The 18278-nt window shown below is 52.3% G+C and overlaps 4 protein-coding genes across 4 annotated transcripts; 1 reads left to right on the top strand and 3 right to left on the bottom strand.

Moving 5' to 3' along the window:
* Positions 1-587: 587 nt before the first annotated feature.
* Positions 588-2044, bottom strand: J4E84_006963 (uncharacterized protein; the record flags this gene model as incomplete). Its single annotated transcript, XM_049389550.1, has 6 exons — positions 588-797; positions 860-1096; positions 1148-1443; positions 1493-1542; positions 1599-1747; positions 1793-2044. The coding sequence occupies 6 exons, from the start codon at positions 2042-2044 to the stop codon at positions 588-590; spliced, it is 1194 nt and encodes a 397-aa protein (XP_049242743.1).
* Positions 2045-3371: 1327 nt separating this feature from the next.
* On the bottom strand, positions 3372-4388 carry J4E84_006962 (uncharacterized protein; the record flags this gene model as incomplete). Its single annotated transcript, XM_049389549.1, has 1 exon — positions 3372-4388. The coding sequence occupies one exon, from the start codon at positions 4386-4388 to the stop codon at positions 3372-3374; it is 1017 nt and encodes a 338-aa protein (XP_049242742.1).
* A 2287-nt stretch (positions 4389-6675) lies between these two features.
* On the bottom strand, positions 6676-7907 carry J4E84_006961 (uncharacterized protein; the record flags this gene model as incomplete). Its single annotated transcript, XM_049389548.1, has 2 exons — positions 6676-7599; positions 7650-7907. 2 exons carry the CDS (start codon positions 7905-7907, stop codon positions 6676-6678), a joined length of 1182 nt encoding a protein of 393 aa, XP_049242741.1.
* A 7317-nt stretch (positions 7908-15224) lies between these two features.
* J4E84_006960 (uncharacterized protein) lies at positions 15225-16950 on the top strand (the record flags this gene model as incomplete). Its single annotated transcript, XM_049389547.1, has 3 exons — positions 15225-15790; positions 15837-16172; positions 16221-16950. The coding sequence occupies 3 exons, from the start codon at positions 15225-15227 to the stop codon at positions 16948-16950; spliced, it is 1632 nt and encodes a 543-aa protein (XP_049242740.1).
* Between the last annotated feature and the right edge of the window lie 1328 nt (positions 16951-18278).

Below are 18278 nucleotides of genomic sequence, written 5' to 3'. Positions count from 1 at the left end.
AGGTCCGAGGATGCCAATGGGCCAGATATGGAGCGGGATAGAAAAGAGCTCAGGTGAGGGCAGTGCTCTTGGAAGGCTTGGAGTTCTGCAAAGTGTCGGGCTCGCAGACAAGCTAGCCTGTTATCGCAAGTCTCTACCCCGCATTTTATGATGTCACGCCTCGTGAGTGGCCGGGCGCGCTGATTCAGCTGACTAGTGCAGTGACGATCGGCGTGGCAGGCTTGGGCGACATCACCGCTTTGAGTTTAAGATCCAGGGCTCCATGCACGGCGCATCAGTTGCGACAGCCGTTGGGATCGGAGGCTTTCACTGGCGAATCTGAATCGCCATAGGTGGGATCTGACCACCGATGAGGCTGACACACTTGACGTGAGACGGCACGGCAGGTCAGCTTCATGCATCTTCCCGTCTCAATGACCGGTGCTGTCGCGCACGGCTCGATCCGCACGATCTATGGGCACGCGCTAATGAACAAGGTCAATCTTATCAACGTTTCAACATTGCTTCCCAGGGTCTCCCCTTTATCAAAACTATAGTACCAGATCCTCATGCCAGACATCTCCAGCCGGCGATGCACTTTGACGATTCTACGCAACCCGCTTTGTACGTCTGCCGTACTGCTGAGATGCTTCGGCCATGTTGAAAGCTAGAAGATTCGGTGTGCTATCATGGAGAGTACTTTCATCGATCGCGCCCTTTGTCGCGACGCCAGCCATGCTTTCGCATAACCCTTCAACAGGCCATCCTTGTCCCATGAAGTACGCGGCTAAACCAACGATATGAGGGGTTGCCATGCTCTGAACGTGAGGGCGAATAGTCAGCGCGCGTCACACCGACACTTATCTGGGGGTGTACTTACAGTTCCAGAAATCGTATCGATCGATTTGCCGATCCAAGTGCTGGTGATTTCAACGCCAGGTGCCAGAATGTCGACTATAGGCCCATAGTTGGACCATTCGATGAGAGTATCGTTAATGGCTGTAGCACCCACGGTGCAGACACTAGGTTCAGATGCCGGAGACGAGTATTTAGCGTCGCGTCCCTCATTGCCCGCTGCGACAGCAAGGAAGATTCCCGCTGCAACGATGGCAGCGGCCTAGATCGTTGTGAGCTGAATGTCTGATAAAAGACGGAATGGGCTACTCACAGCATCATTCAGGGCCTGCATCTTACGCCCTCCAAGACTCATGTTGGCCACGAAACCGTTAGGACATTCTCCAGCCTCACCACGTTTTGCTGCATCGGTAATAACATACTCCATACCCGCAAGTACGCCCTCGGTTGTACCAGAACCGTACGAGTCCAGTACACGGATAGCGAGCAGCGTTGTCTTCTTTGCCACGCCCCAAGTCATCGAGCCGATTGTACCAGCCACGTGAGTTCCGTGGCCCATGGCGTCGATCATGGTGTCCTCACCGCTGAAGTCAGCTAAGAAGAAAGCACCTTTCAATTCGTCAGCGCGTATCTCTCAAGCCCAACGGTTCGTACATACGCCCTCCAAATTCTGGATGTTCAACCTCGATGCCTGTGTCAATGACGTATCTGCGGTCGCTTTGTGAGCGAAGTTCACACAGACGCGAATACGGTTGGTAACATACGCGCATGTACCCTCCCCAGCGCTAGAATCGAAAAGATAACTCGTTTGATACGGTTCGGCATGAGAGATACGAGCTAAACCCCACGTGGAGTTCAACTGTTGCACGATCTCCTTACTATGGACCTTGGCGCTCTGTTCGATGTACTCGACCTGATCACGTTAGTTCAGGTATATCAATTCGGGCGTATAGCTTACATGCTCAGAAGCCTGGAGTCGAATAAGTTCTTCCTCAGAGATACTGCCGGCAAATCCTCGGAATCCAGGCATTGCGTATTCGTAGTCGGGTTTGGTAGACATAGATGCCATCAGGTCGTCGTGAGCTTGCGTTGCGACGTCGCCCTTCATCTTGACAATCCATCTACCAGCGATGCCATCTTCGCCGTCGACTCTGGTCAACGGAGCAGAAACTGCCAACGAGATAAGAGCGAAGAGAACTGGAGTATACATGTTTCCGAGCCGTTCGAATCGAATACACTGGAAGGAATGAACAAGAGCTTGGGTTTCAAAGAAAAGGTGAGGGGTCAGATCCTTCACGTTGAATTGTACCTGCATCAGCGGCAGAAACGAAACTTAAATACAAATGCCGTACAACCCGTACCAGCATCAACGACGGCCGGCTCATTCGAGAGCCAATGGCGCAATCTGAAGAACCAGTTAGCAACAGCGCTCGCGCGTACGCACAGGCAGTGCGACCTCTCACGGACCACGTTAGGGCATGCTCTCTGGCGAGCGCATGCTGTTTTGCAACACCAACAAGAGCACAAAAGATACTGTTATCTGACAGCGCGCATGCTGCTGGTCCATGGGTCGACGGCATGGGTGCACGCTTCAAGGTTCTCCGATGTTACTCGCTGTCGTCAATTCGACGGGCCGGATGCCCAGTCGTGTAGAGCTCTGGTCGTGTAGATCACACAATAGGTCTAGCAGAGCTTTGGTGTTTCCCGCGGATGGTACCTAGTCACCTTGAGAGGTATATGGCGTCCAAATAACCAGAGGGAAGGATCCAGTCCAGATCCAGCACTAACGGACCGTGACCACGGGAAGGAAGTTGTCTGAGACCCAATGGGCGTGGACAAAGAACCGATCAAAGGTTGTGTTACCCTTAGCGAAGCGCTGTGATATGTGGTCTGTTATGATGCGGGTTCCTACATGATGTTGTCGTTGTACCCGGTGGGCGCTAACTTTCAGCGTCTTGTCGTGGGACATCGACGACTGGTATAGAACAAGCACTCTTATCAAGAGCACCATGGACACTCTTTGAGTGCCGATGCACTGGGAAATATCGATGGGTCTGCCAACGGGTCGTGGGGTGTAAGGACCCATTTGGTGCGTGCGCATACAGCGGTTGGCAATGAGAGTATTGGTACGACTAACAGAGCGTGTCCGGACCAACAGTCCATCGGTTTTGTTGACAGTCATCCCTTGGCGGGATCGCGGGCTTGCGCATAACGTCTGGCAAGATTCTGCAGTCTCTAGTCAAAAGTATTGGCAGGTGCGCAACTGTGTTGGCTAAACCATACTGTCGGGAACATGGTCACGCAAGGTATCTCGCCTTACAGTACACGGTTCATTAAGATAGTCAAAGGTCGTGCTTCCTGTTGTGGCGATTCATTTCATCAATGAACATCTTTCGAGTTCATTGAGAGGCAAGCTTCAGTTCCCTACCAGCTACAGCTATCAACACACCAAGGCTGGTGACTTTGGATACGCCAGCGCAAGGTCGACTATTGTGAAAGCCATACAGCCTATCGTATGTTTGCCACCTTCGGGTACCTCACAAAGTAGCCAGCCATTTCTCCAACGCCTCATTAACCTCTTTCGGCTTCTCCAACTGTACCCAATGCGACGACTCAATAGTCTCATAGGTCAAATTCTTCACATCCCGCTTCATCCTCTCCGCCAACTTCGGCTGCACACTAGGCGAGCACACAGCATCGTACTTCGCATCAATGTACAGGAACGGAAACTCCAAGACACCATCGTTCTTCTGGCTCTTCGCATACTCGACGTTTGCTTCGTGGTTGAAGTAGTATGCGTTCGCACCGAAGAACCCATGCTTCTTCTTGCTCTTCAGCAGGCTTTCGTAAAGATGCTCATCCAACGATGTGTACGAAAGTGGGATGTCAGGAAGGTTTTCCGGATGACCACCGAACCAACCACCATCTCTCAAGACACGGCTTGTGGGTGAGGGTTGGCCCCACTTACTGTCATCGCCCTTCACATACAGGATCTTGGTGATGACATCCAGGTGGCCGTCGAACGCTTTGACGCTTTGCTCGGGTTTCACCTCGTAATACCGCATGTACTCCCAGTTTCCCCACTCAGTCTCGCTCTCGGGGTAGAGGTCGCGATTGATGGTGCTCTTGAGGTATTCGAGGCCCAGCTCCACGCTGCGGTAGGGGACGCAGAGATTTGCCATGGCAATAAAGAGTTCAGGGTAGTGCGCGGCAAGTGCATTGATGACGCCGCAGCCCCAGTCGTGACCGATCCATACTGCTTTCTTGATGCCTAGCTTTGAGGCGAACTCAACGAGCTCGGGAACGAGGACTTCAAGGCGGTAAGACTCTTTCGTCTGGGGTGCCGTTGAGTCGCCGTAGCCGCGCATGTCAGGTGCGATGACACGGTATTTCGATGAGGCAGCGAAATGTGTGAGTTGGTGTTTCCATGATTCTGCGATGTCGGGCCAGCCGTGGATGAAGATTAGGGGAGTGCCGTCTGCCGAGCCTCCTTCGTAGTAGTGCGTGACCTCACCATTTTGGTGGGTGATGTCGCCTGCGTTGAATGAGTCCATGGCGTGTACTGGTGCAATAATCCTAAGATGTTTGGTAGAAGATGACGTGGGCTGGAGATTTTGTATACTGGTACACGTCAATCAAGAAAAAAACTGAACGGGTCTGCAGCCTACATCAATATTAAAACCTACAAGATAGGTGACCTGGCGTTGATGTAGGCTCTAGGCCTGTTTAGTTTTTTTGCGGTATGAGGTGGGTAGAGAAATGGGCCGATGAAGGTTCGTACGATACTGACTCTTGGGGACCTCGGTAGACCCACCACGAAGTGGGTATGACGACAAATACGGATTCAGACTAGACCATAAGTTGCGGCGTGGTCAGAAATGTTGAACGCACATGTGATAGTGTTGTGTAACACCAGAAACGCGAAGTAAGCTGACTGTGGAAGCACCCTTGCATTGGACTGCATAGGATCTTTCGCGGCGCTCAACTCGGTTGACACACAGCGTCAATTCAGAGTGCCAGCAGTTGGTCGATGATTCGAAGGCCTTAAGGCCCAATTCGAGAACAAGATAAGAGCATCAATTGACTAGCACCGCGCGAGAACTATATGTCGATTTCCACGTCCACCAAAGAGCTTCGGACTTCGCTCCATCATCCAAATGCATTGCGGGGAAATTGATCGAGTGTGATTGGTCTGTATAGAATCCTCCTAGGCCACTGGCATGAGCTCGATAAGATGTATCTCGCCATGTCCAGCATCTAGGGGCTCATACTCCAGTTGGCCGAGACTTGGGACCGAACATTCCGATGAAGCAGGAGTCCAACGGAGGGCGATCGAAGGTGTGAGAGCAGTAGCGTTCATCTAATGTCGATGACAGTGTCTCATACGCTTGTTCCATGGTACGGTGCTAGCATCGGTCGTCGTGCGAGAGCTACCGGCATGGTCCGCTGTTGACACAGCGCGCGTGCATACTAGCAACGCTTGCAGTCTTTGTTCGAGTGAATGCCCTAAGGTGTAGTGAGTACCGTGTATTGGTACATACTTTATTGGCCTGTTGGGCGATGTCGACCGCGCAGTCTACTCTCGTGTGTGGGAGTTCGCAGGCGTTGTCGAAACGCTGAAGCGCGTCGGCGCGATGCGAGCTTCCTACGGCCGTAAGCCCACAACGCGAAGAATCGCGTCATACGTGGCGAAAAGCGTTGATGTTGTTCTGTGATCATCTCATTCTATACACGAGCCGACAGCTCAAATGGTTTCCGCGTCGTATCGCTGCTTCAGATGCTTCGCGCAGATTGGAGAGGCGGAAGCGGCAGTTGGATAATAAAGTTAGTAGCGCACCTCATCGCTCCAACCCTGGAAACGTTCCAAACTTCATCTTGGTCCGTGCGCCGAGGCGGCTGGCGGAAGGAAGATGGCAGCTGCAGCCTTAACCGCAATATCTCCTAATTGGAATTGCGGGGCGAGATTGGATCTCCCGAGGAACCATGCTGATCAACGTTGTGCCAATATAGCCTTGACAATGCGGGGAAAGCTTCAGCCTCTGGTGCCGCATGCAGCTAGCTGTGTATGATGCGTGGTACTTGATGGAGCTATTGTTAGTCGTCCGAGGTTGCAGATGTTAGACAAAGGTGGAGGATGTGTAAATCTGGGAAGCTTTGTTAGGAGCAATGAGTGTTTGGTCGAAGATCGCGGTGACTCATAGATCGTTACACCGAGAGATTTCTGTATGCACAGATGATCAATCTTCGCAGGACCGAGGAAAGTACTTCTTTGTTTGCGTAGACGCATGTGCCGGTAGTCCCTGCATAAGTCCAGTTACCTATGCAAGACGATGCAGGGCGTGTGGACGCTGCACCGTTATGCTAACGCGCGAGGCCACACCTCTCCAAGCCACCTACGACGCGGCAGAGTCAACAGTACTTCTGCCGAAACAATGAATGACCCATCGTGACACATGGGCGTCTAATATAGTCATGATGATGAGGCTTAGCGTAAGCCACCCCCACAAGATCATTAGTGACGGTATCACAAAGGCCGTTTTCGTGATGTCAATCTCCGCATTCAAATACCGTAGTGACGAGATGGCATTTTGTATTCCCATCGTGGACCAGCGAGCGAATTCATGGGGCAACACATCAGCAATCAGTGCGAAGACACAGCACTGGGGGCGCTTTGGATGAGTAACTTCATAGATTGTATCTCCATTGGTGCTATCGACTACCAAGAGACAACTACCGCGATCATGACTTCATAAGAAAAGAAGGAAGGGAATCTTCGACTTCTATCAATGCAAAAATGGGAAAGACTTGATGTGATAAAGCACCGCCAAGAAGAAGAAATGCTTAACCGCTGGGGTTGCCGTTGAATGCAAGGTTGTTGACGGTGCCGGAAGGAACACCGGAGATCTTGTTCTTCAGCGACAGTGTGGTGAGGCGGCTGGAGAGTGCGGCAGGGGTCTTCTTGCCCTCGAAGCCGAGAATGTAGGCGGCGAGACCAGCAACGTGAGGAGTAGCCATGGAAGTACCGGAGATGGAGTTGGTGCCACCGTTGTTCCAGGTGGAGAGAATAGAGACACCAGGAGCAAGGATGTCAACGACGGAACCGTAGTTGGAGAAAGAAGCGAGGCGGTCAGAGCTGTCGGTGGCACCGACGGTGTAGACAGTAGGCTCGGATGCAGGCGAGGAGTTGCGAGCATCGGCACCATCGTTACCGGCAGCGACGGCCATGAAGACACCAGCGCTGACTGCGTTGGCCGCGGCAGCGTTGACGGCAGTGGAGCGAGATCCACCCAGAGACATGTTGGCAACAGCACCGTTGGGGCAGCTGCGGGTTTTGGCGTCGTTGGCGACGAAGTTGATACCGGCAATGACACCAGAGTTGGAGCCCGAACCACTGGCATCGAGGACCTTGACAGCGTAAAGCTTGGTCTTCTTGGCCACACCGTAGGTCTTGGATCCGATCGTACCAGCGCAGTGGGTACCGTGACCGTTTCCGTCCGAGTTCTGACCATCACCAGCATAGTTGGCGAGGAAGGTAGCACGGCCCTCAAACTCGGGGTGGGCAGTGTAGATGCCAGTGTCAATGACATAGGCGCAAGTACCAGCACCAGCAGTGGTGTCGTAGATGTAAGAGCTGGTACCAGGCTGCTGGTGGGAGATACGAGCAAGGCCCCATGTGGAAGAAGACTGAGTTGTGTACGCCTTCTTCTCGAGGTGCGACTCGCCAAGGTTAGCCTTGACGATAGCATCTTGCTCAATGTAGTCGACCTATGCTATGTTAGTACTGAAGATGGTGCTCTTGGGGCTTTATAGCTTACACCTGGGAGGTTGCGGAGCAGCTCGACAATGTCGTCGGCCATATCAGCAGAGAAACCGCCAAATCCAGCGAACTTGTAGACGTGGGCAGGGTCCTTCTTGAGGACCTTCAAGGCGACGTCAATGAGGTTTTGAAGGTTCTCGTTCTTCATCTTGACGATCCATCTTCCGGGAATAGGAGCGCCAGCACGGGGAACAATGACCGGGGCGGGAAGGGCAAGAGCCACAGGCAAAAGTGCGAGAAGAAGTGAGAGCTTCATGTTGGCAGATTGATCGAAGATGGAAGTCTTTGGAGCGAGAGACGATGAAGACTGCTGATGAGGGCTGAGTGTTGCTGTGCTCGTGGCCTGATGCTGTAGGAGGGCGTCCGGTACCTCTTATATAGAGATGCTTGATAATCTGGTGTTGAGACGAGATGGCAGGAGGCAAATGCACCTTCCAATAAGGACTAGCAGCCACCGACAAGGCGGTCTCGTGGCATGCCGACGTACCTGAACCACAGCACAAGGTGTGTTAGTCGCTAGAACGGCTTAAGATGGCGTTTGAACCACTCCGATACCCAGTTGGGTAGGTGCTACAGTGTGTTCGGGCACTACTTGCTCTCAGCCCACCTTAGCAGCGGTAATAGAACGGGCGGAAAGTCTAAGAGAAGGAGGAGGATGTTGCGCGTAGCAGGTCAGACGCGCAGGTCTTGGCAGAATGCACTATAGATTGGCATGCTTACTAGTTTAGGGATGTGAATAACGTCGCGTAGAGATTCAACGTAGAAACCGGTGCGTGGACGCGATTGGATGAGACGGATCGATCTGCAGCCATCCTGATAACGGCGTAGAGGTGATGAGTGGATCATTACTAGGTCGGCTGTCAAATGAAGCTGTTTCATGCAGGATTATCGCCTGGGGTCCATGGAAGGTGTCCCGTCGCCTTTGTCTGTTGGTCACGGTTGCACGAGGCAAATTCAACTCGGGCATGGCACGATGGCCAACCCGGATCGAGTGAACCAACATGATGTGTTCCTTTTTCATCCTTGACGGTGACTCCCAGGGGCACGGCACGAGCCGCTACTGGTTGAAGGGTAGGTCGTAAGTCAAAGTACCGAGGCAATCGTCGGAGATACTGCGCGAGACTGATGTGCAGATGATTTCGAGCCACGAACAAGGTTTACATACACCGTCACTGTGTAATGAATGACGTGACGAGAAGACCTGGCTCTAGTAATTGTCAGATGGCAATTGTATACACGTTACCTTGAGTCTTACATCTCTTACATATCTGCATGGATGTCCAATCTCGCTAGATGAGATGGCCAACGGGGTTTGCTCCAATCACAACAGGGTCGCTTTCTCAACTGGTCGCTGCACCGATCCCGTTTCAGGCGGCTGGGAGACATGATTTGGTGAGGAGCCAATCAGATATTGCAGTCCGACTTTATCTGGCGGGCTTGGCGAGACCGGCTATGCTGTCGTAGCGCTGTTCGGCAGCGCCGCAGCGTGCCATCATGCTTTTTAGTAACCCCCGAATGGCCGGCTGTATTGAACATGCAATATTCGAGTGTTGTCATCCGACGCTGCTGCAGCGCCATCCGCTGACACTCCAAGACCCGCTAGCATTAAGCTTAAAAGCACGTAGGCGTTGAAACCACCTCCTTCTTTGGGATTTAGCATGATGCAGATCAATATAGTTAACCTGGCCATTAGCCACACCTCAGATAAGGCAGCAGCAGGAGAAGGATACGGGCGAATCGCGACCGCGATCTTTTGGGTAGCGCTCTTGCCAGCGCGGAATGACATGATCGCCTTGAAAGATTCTCGTCCGGTCACGTACAGCTCTTTGTTCCCGTAGTCCAGGCACACGACTGGCGGCGACGGAAGATCTAGGCGTGCAGTAAGCCCGCGGACAGGAGGAAAGTGCAGCGGAAAGGCGCACTTCTTACTTCCAAGCCTTTCGAGGCGACTGCGGGCGCTGGTGGAATGGCGTCTTGCCGCTGGGTCGATCACGACCCCCGCCGGCAGATGTGAGCATGGCAGAATGTCTCCTGCCTGTTGCGTGAGGTACTCCGCCCACTAAGGTGACCTACGAGCCGTCTTCAAGTGTAGTTGGCGAAGCTGTGAAGGCGAAAGGGTGTGGCGTAGTGTTTTGGCGTGGTTCTTCAGTACCCGCTCCCATCTCAGGTCCGGGTGTTGGACGGTGCCGAGATCCCGCCGTGGGCACGTGCTCAGCGCACGAACCAAGCCCGCATCGCTCACGATGTCTCGGTATTCTCCTGTCACGACATCACCAGCCGGTGTCAACAAGTCCCTAGGCAAAACCTTCTTACATTTTCCATCTCCACTTGGGTAATTCGCAAAGATCGTCGTTTGAGATCCCGCTATATTCCCGTCGCAACGAGTGACAGCTGTCTGTCCCAACGTCTAGGTCGAAAGATCGGCCCTCGTGGCATGTCTCTACGGACAAGAACGGATCATCACATGACTGTTGTGGCAGCAGGCGCGCGTGATCTATTGGGAACTTGATGCGCTTGTAGGTAACAGCTCGCCGATGTGGCCGGCAGGTGAAAACAGATTATACCTCATATCAAGCGTGTATTAGGCGTTTGCTAACCCAAAAGAATCATTTGAGTCAATAGCTCGCAAGAACCGGAAGAGGTGAATTCCTACGACACACATCTAGAATTCATCGTCTCAAACACAAGCATTCCATACGCACTAGTATCCCAAGAGAGTCAACTTGTCATCCCTTCCATACCACGCTAGACACTTCCGTACGTAGCGCCAGCAGCATGATCTCCCATGATCTCCTCGTATCTCAGACCCTGCGACGATCTTCACGCGACGGTTAAGGACCTTCCCTGAGCGTCAATCTTCCGCCCGTGCCAAGAAAACGCAATCGCAACCAGCGCTTACGTCGGGCCATGACCCCACACCCCTCCGCCATGGGCTGGCTGCATGGTAGAGCTAGCTGCATGTAGGGAGGGATGATGGCTTGCGTTAGCTTACATGTTCTACATACAGGCTACCCTTTGGCCGTAGGGTCTGTTGTCGCCCAACCATCATGCAGGTACACTTACTGGTATCGTGGACTTCGGTGTTGATCGATTATGCAGTCAGATGCAGTACCCATGGCGCGAGTCCTATGGCTTACGGGACGAAGTGACCTTCCTCTTCGGTCTCTACACCAACGTCGACTGTCACAGCGACTCGATGCAACCGACATTCGAATGGCGCTATATAGGCCGTGGCAGATGAGTAGGCGTTCACATGGACAATTCGAGTTTTCGCAAGTAGACCCCCAAAGAGAAGGTCAATCGAGCTGTTCAAGACGCACAGCCCGACAACAATGTGCAAGTCCACGGGATGATTGAGACGTGTTGGTAACACCGAGTCCTGCGGCAGCATACTGTATTTAGCACCGGCCCGTCCCCTGTCCTTCGAAATGCAGCCGAAGGATTCTGCTTGCATGGATAGATCATGGTAGCTATCTCGCAGGACCTATGCACCACCCCAAATGGTCTTCTAACGCCGCAGTATCCTGCGAAACGATATTCCTGATGATGGAGCCGCCAGCCACCGCGTTCCCTCCCGTCAGGAACCGGAGTCAACGTTCCGCTTTGTCCTCAGTGGATCGAATATATGTACCAAGCGGACATGTACGGACGTTGAAACCCAGAATAAACAGGGCTAACCCGAAAGGCGTTGTAGTATCGATCATGTCCTCCTGCTGTTGCTCACTCATCAGGATTGGGCCGAGATAGAGGTCAATATGCGCACTCCAGCTGCGCTCCAAGGCTACTTGGGTATAGAAAATATCAACATCCTCGCAAGCTCCCTTGTCACCACGCATTTAGAAACCGTACAGCATCAACACCGCCGCGCAGATCAAAGACCATCACTTTCCTGTTCCTCATTGCCAATCTGCCCCCATCCTTCACCTTCCCACCTCCCCCAATACCAACCATCCTGCCCGCCCCGGAAAGCACCTCCGTAACCCACCCCACCATGCACCACACGCGCCGGGTGTGAGCAGATACAACGCCACCAACACAGGCACATCTCCGCAATCCTCCCAACGGCTCGGCCCTTTTCTGGAAAGGCGCACAGAAGAGACCAGATCCACATGCCCTGTGGAGATTTGCGATAAGGCATCATGCAGAATAAGCCTTGGTGGATGTAGGACAAGCCTCATTAAGAAGGCGGGTGGGTGTCTTGGCGCGGGTTGGCGACCTTCCGCTCTGGGAATGTAGGGCCGGTAAGAGGGGTGGTAGGGGCGTGTCTGCAGGCGATGGTGGTTGTGGCGGAGGTATTTGTAGAATACTCGGCAAGCCGTTGAGTGTTGGAAGGGTGCGCGAGTATGACGTGACATGCGCACCTCATCCACGAGAAACTGAAAAGCCACCGCCACGGAGTACATCCTATGAAAGAACCCGACAAGGCTACATTGCAATAAGAAGTTCTCAAACAACTGTTGTTGTAGTAATGTAGACTCCAGCGCACCTGTTCAGCTATTCCCTTGCATGAGGTGTGTGCATGTGAATGGCACACGCTATGTCATTGGATGCTCGTGCTCTACGCCGCCCAGCTTTGTATGCTGTAGCAGGGAGTATGAGCCCGCTCGCTCATGTTCACGCCGTGTTTGTAGCATCCTGCTTACAACGTAGCTTCGCACTAAATGTCTCCCAATCTCTTGTGCCAGGATGGAGTCCATGGTCGTTGTTCAGCTGCTATGCCCCTAGTCGTTAAGCATGCTCTAGTCGTTGTTATGTTCTTCCAAAAGGGCAATGTACTTCGTTTGTTGTTGAGAGTATACGTAGATAAATCGACTTGCACTTGCAATCTCCATCTGCACCGTTGACGGGAAACTTTAGGTATCGTTTGTATGGCTTCTATTGCGGGACTTGAGAATGAGTCGGCGTCGCTGCATTGAAACGAACTGTTGGTCTAAGAGCCTGTATTTGGCTGCGCAATCTTATCCCATTGTTTCTTGAGGTACGACGAGATCCGGCTACGGGTAGTTTCGGTTCGAAGTGCTGTTTTGTCATATGAGCTCTATGATGGTTTCCTCCGTGTGGTCATGTATCTGAAGCAAATGCTCTACGCGACTGTACATGACCATCTCATCGCCATCGCTGTCTTCGAAGTATGAATCCACTTGGAAACGGCCCACGCGTTCAAAGCTTCCGGCTTTTGCACGGCTGGGTGAGATCAAGATCCCTTCTACGTTCGATGATCTGCCATCTATGTCGGATTGACGTAAGGTGACTAGACTGACGTCTTGGGCCAGATCTCCTATCTTTGAATCGATCGCGTCATCAAGGGTTATTTCAATGCTATCCGATAGCGCCCAGCCTTGTGCCCATTCAATGGGGATGTGCCGGCACCTTAACATCATCGAGGCATCAATGAGTTCTCCGGAGGGCCGTTGATTAACGTTTATGTCTTCTACGACAGCCTTGTCTTTGAAGACAGTGCGAATGTCGTTGCAGCGATCCAAACGACCTTTGATGCTCGCCCAACTCCAAGTGGGTGCACGCCATTTAGATGGCCTTGAGACTTTGTTGTCTTTTGAAAATCGCATCCAGCACATGTCCGCTATGAGGCGATTTTGCCACATCCCAGCGACCAAGGTGTCGTTAATTGCCCTAGCTACATCCTGCGCAATACCATTCAAGGCAACAAGTATGTCTTCATCTTTCGTCAAGCTTAGCATAGAGTAATCGGCCCTAAATTCACTCCACAACTGGTAGATCACCATGAGCATCTCCTTGGCTCTCTCTTCGGATGATCCATAATCTTGGGATTTGTAGTTGTATACCAGCCGTCGCAGCATTGGCTCTCCACAATCTGCATTTCGGTTGGCATCTCTCCAGATGTGTTCGCCCTTGGGATCTTGTTCACTGGTAGTATGCTCAAAGCATTCCCAAAAGACTAGCTCTTGCGTGAAGTGAATAGTCCTGTTACTTAAATAGCGCTCCTGCGCAACCCAGGCTCTTTGATTCAGAGGCCCATTTTCGATAGCGTCCGAAATCGAGGTAATATCACAGTAACCCAAATAGGCACTCAAGTACTGAGTCGTATCTTGACACACTATTCTAGCCTTGGTCGTTTCGAGTCGTACAGGCTTTAGATTTTGCGGATCTCGATCGAAGAAGAGGCCAGTGTTGCTATCTTTGGCGGCAGTGGCGGCGATGCAACAGATCGCCTGACTGTACACGTCCTTCATATGCGCAGCCTCTCTCTGCCAGTCTTCAGGATCGTCTTGCACGATGCATCTAGAACGCGTCAAAGGAGGTAAACCATGAGCTCTTCAAGTTAAACGTACAGCGAGTCAATCCACAGATACCGAAACTGCATCTTGCGAGTAACCTGAATAGCATCTTGAAAGGTCTTGGGGAGATCAGTCCATGGAATGCCGGTTCTGAAGGTTGTCGCGGTCGTACGTGTCAGTCTAAGTGGTGGAGATGTGCCCCAACAATGCGATAACGCGATATATGGCGCGCTTGCGACAAGATTTTTAGCTTCGAGGAGACGAACCGTAGAAGATTCTCGGTAGCCTACGTCAAGCACCCTTGTAGGCATGAAAGTAGTCGCCTGTGCTCTGCTCTTTCTCACCTCTTCACACTTTAAATGCGTATCTCTGCATTGCTTTAGTTGAGATGAAGCAAACTCGATACAAATGTCACTGCCAGTATTATTAGCAGCAAAGCTTGGCACCAGATCTGCAAAACCAGGGTGAGCTGGCAGGGCATTCTGTGATGGAGTGATAGCTTTTCCATGCAACAGGTAGAAGGACACATTTTCCTTCCCGCAATAGAAAAAGACTGTTGTCCCCTCTTCAATTTCATCTGCATCTTTTTCTTCTTCAAAAGTGAAACACGCGTACTCAGTTGGGGCCGGCTGGAATGTACCACCTCTTGTGTGTCCTACACGAGGTCAGCCACTTGTGCTGGTAGGACTTCGCTATTGATCATACTGAACCGTCGACAGAACTCTGAATAGATTCGCCGACATATGCCACAAGGCAATGCAAGAGCTTGCTGGAACGACTCTGTCGTCGCGTGATGGATGAAGGATCGACGACGGTTATTGTACACCCAGGAACGGTCCTTGCACCCCAAGAAGGGATTGTCTCCTCGAACCAATCTTTGACACGGATCACAGAGCAATTCGTCAGACATTGTGATCAATGGAAGTCTCCGAGTGTATATTAGGGATACTAGGATGGAAGGCGATGAGGCATCACGAGTTCAAGGTCCGTCTGAGTGCAGGATTTGGCAACCCGCCACATCGAGATGCGGGGTATGCCTGTCGAGTGATCCACCATCGTCCTGACCGGGTATAGCATAATCACTTCAGGATGCGGCAAAGGTGACATCCAGCGATATGACAGAATATTGTGAGCCATGTAGGTGGTGTTGAGCCATCTGGGCAGCGCGTCCCCAGAAATTAACGGGCCCACTTCCCCTAGCCTAAGCCAGGGTCCAGCGTCGCCCGGCCTTCGTACCTGCCTGTGCTCAACTTTTACCAATTGCACACCCTCAGCATGCTGACGCTCCCTTCTCTCTCCGCAATGAAGCGGACACGATGAACTCGTCACGCGCATTCACCCGGACGACGCAGAACACCTTCCGCAAACCCCTCGACTTCCTCAGCAATCTGTCGCGGGGGCCGGTCCAACTGCCAAAGGACAGAAAGAGAAAGGACAGCAACGTACACCGGCGGAACAATAGCGCTAGCTCAATCGACGATACCGATCACTCCGACGTCGAGTTCTACGCGCAAATGGAGACGTCACGGCGGAGTCATTCGACGCAGAACTCGCTGTCGGAGCTGCAGCCTGCGGTACCTCTCATCGACATCGGCAGTCGCAGCACCAGTCCCTACCCGCGCAATCGAAGCGCCGCGCAGAGCGAAGACGAAGATGACGAATACGAACCGGCGAGCAGTATACGGCCGTTGGTAAGCCATGACGTAGGGCGAGGAAGCCATGCCTTCCGCAGCTTCTGGCAGCAAGGCGGGCCTGGGGCTTTCTTTTTCGGCACATGGAGGGGCTGGCAGGCCTGGGTGGGATTGCTGGTCTTCTGGGTCGGCGGGTGTAGTTTTGGGCTACTGCTGATGAACCGCTTCATCATGCTGACGGGCGTCTACAAGTGAGGACACGTCAAACGCGTATTGGGTGTATACTAACAACACCAGATTCCCGTTTCCCCTCACTCAATCCTACGCCCAACTCATCATCACGCACATCCTCCTCATACTCGTATCGAGCCTCCTACGCTTCTCCAGTAATCCGCTGCATTTCATAGGCGTCGGTGCCGCCGTGCCGCCCTCGCAACCGGCCGCGCCTCAGGGAGGAGCCTTTAGAGGCAACAAGAAGCCTGGAATATACGCATTTGCGCGATGGTTATCGAATGGATCTGGTGGAATCGCTGGCGGAGGCCTGTTTGAGTTCGATTTCCAAATCGCGAAACAAGTGCTCCCACTCGCGGTAGTCTTCGTCGTGAAGGTGCTGCTCAGCAACTTCTCATTCGCGTAGGATGCCCATTACATACCTGTATTCTCAATACTAACATGCGATAGCTACGCACCTCTTCCCGTATACCAACTCGCTCGCATCGGCATAACCCCGCTCGCTATCATCTTTGCCTGCGTCCTGCAAAAAGAGAACGTCAACGGCAGCACCCTCTCCTCCGCCCTCGTCGCGACCCTCAACCTCTTCTTCGCCTCGTACCGCTCCAATGTCCGCGTCACTTGGGAGTCTGTCGTCGCTGGCGTCTTCTCCTCCATCTTCGTCGCGCTATACCCGATCCTTCTGCTCCGCACATACCGCAAGATCGTCGCTGGTCTCGTGCCTGCCGGCGATGTGCTCACCGGATACCCCAGCGGCTCGGAAGAGCCAGGCAACAGGGAGGAGACTCGCGCATTCTATCGCACACTACACTACACGTCCCTTGTGTCGCTCATGCTCCTCACACCGATCGTGATCCTCTCCGGCGAGGTCCCGCACATATACCACAACATACCCTTTCTCGACGTGCCCTTCTTCTGGGCCATGATGCTCTTTGGTGGTATGGGCTCGTGGGCTGTCTTCTCGGGTACTTTGCTGCTTGTCAAGGCGACGTCTCCGTTGACTGCGACCTTTGTCGCGGTTCCACGAAGCGCGTTCCAGCTTGTTGCCATCACACTGTTCAAGGGTCCGGCGCAGACCTGGATCGGTGTGATACTTTGCTGGATCAGCAGTCTGTGGTTCCTGGTCGCGAGACGCGATGAAGGGAGGAGTAGGGATCGTTTGAGATTGGAGGGTAGGTAACAACTTTTGGTGACCTTTTGGCACATTTACTTCGCCATCACGTCATATGATCTCTGTCTTCATTCTAAGTTTATTGATTCAACTTACCTTGCATAGCGTAGCATCTGATACCAATACTTATCACAATCTTGACAAGGGTTTCTTTACCTTGCGAACAACCAAAGGCTGACATTGCCGGCTTGCTCATTGTGGAAATCTGCGCTCTCAAAAGCGTTGCCATGTGTTGGTCCAGTAGCGACATCGCGCAGCCGTTCGAAAGGATACCCGACTTCGCCATGGGATGAACTCCCTCACACTTGGTTTGGCTCGCAAGGGCACTACGTAATTTCCACTCAAAGCACTATATAAGGCTTCTCGTATTGTCCTTACTCCTTCCTTCTCATTATAAACTCTCCTCTTCTGTTTTCCAAAAAGCGTTCAAAGAACAGCTCATGGCATCGAAACCTTTTATGAACGAGTATATGTCTTTCTCCGCCTTCTTTCAAAACACACTTCAAAAGCGCTCGTGATATGCCCCATGAGCCAAACGCTCAGCATTCGAATATAAAAACACGAACCCCTGCAACATGCCTTCGTTCCTATACGACAAACTCGAAATCTGCGACTCCAAAAGATGTCAATGAATGCATCATGGCACCAAATTGCTTATCAACCACTCGCATGATATGGGCCGCGCATGTGGTTTCTCTTCTTCCGCATCGTCTCCTGCTGGAGTATCAAAAAGAAGCAAGCTTTTCTGCATGTTCCGGCGGCTTGCTTCGAGTTCGAAATTACCAAAGGACGATTCCATGTGTTCCGCTCCTCCATTCTTTCTTCAACGAGCCATTCACTTTTGAAAGGCAGGGGGACGAGCACAATGGGAGATTAATACGCAAATGATCGACCCAAATAATACCGATAACCTATCCATGGGATTTGCGCCGCCCTCCGCCAGCGGAGGTTTCCAAAAACGTTACGCTAGTGCATCATGTTTGGTGAGCGGTTCAAAGAAAGCCGAAATGGCCATCATGGCTTCGTTCGCACCTTTTTCTGAACGCGGCAATGACAGCTGCATCACTTCCAAAAGATCATCAACGATTGGCCATGTGCGGTCGTGCCGTCGGCGCGGGTATATAAATTTCTGTCCTCGCCGTTGCTTAGTCTTCCTCATACAACACCCGGGGGTTTAGTTGTCCAAAAACCGATCAACACCGAGCCATGGAGACCCGAAGGAAAAGAAGAAGATTGGGATGTCTTTCCGTGTGCACCGCTGCCCGCATACCTCAAAGGCAAGACACAGCCTTCCATCAAAGCTCTCATTCACAACTCGATTACAGAGAATTGCCAAA

The sequence above is a fragment of the Alternaria hordeiaustralica genome (assembly GCF_023758085.1).
Source record: "Alternaria hordeiaustralica strain BMP 2776 chromosome Unknown scaffold_14, whole genome shotgun sequence".
NCBI lineage: Eukaryota > Fungi > Ascomycota > Dothideomycetes > Pleosporales > Pleosporaceae > Alternaria > Alternaria hordeiaustralica.
This window is presented reverse-complemented; position numbering and strand designations above follow the sequence as displayed.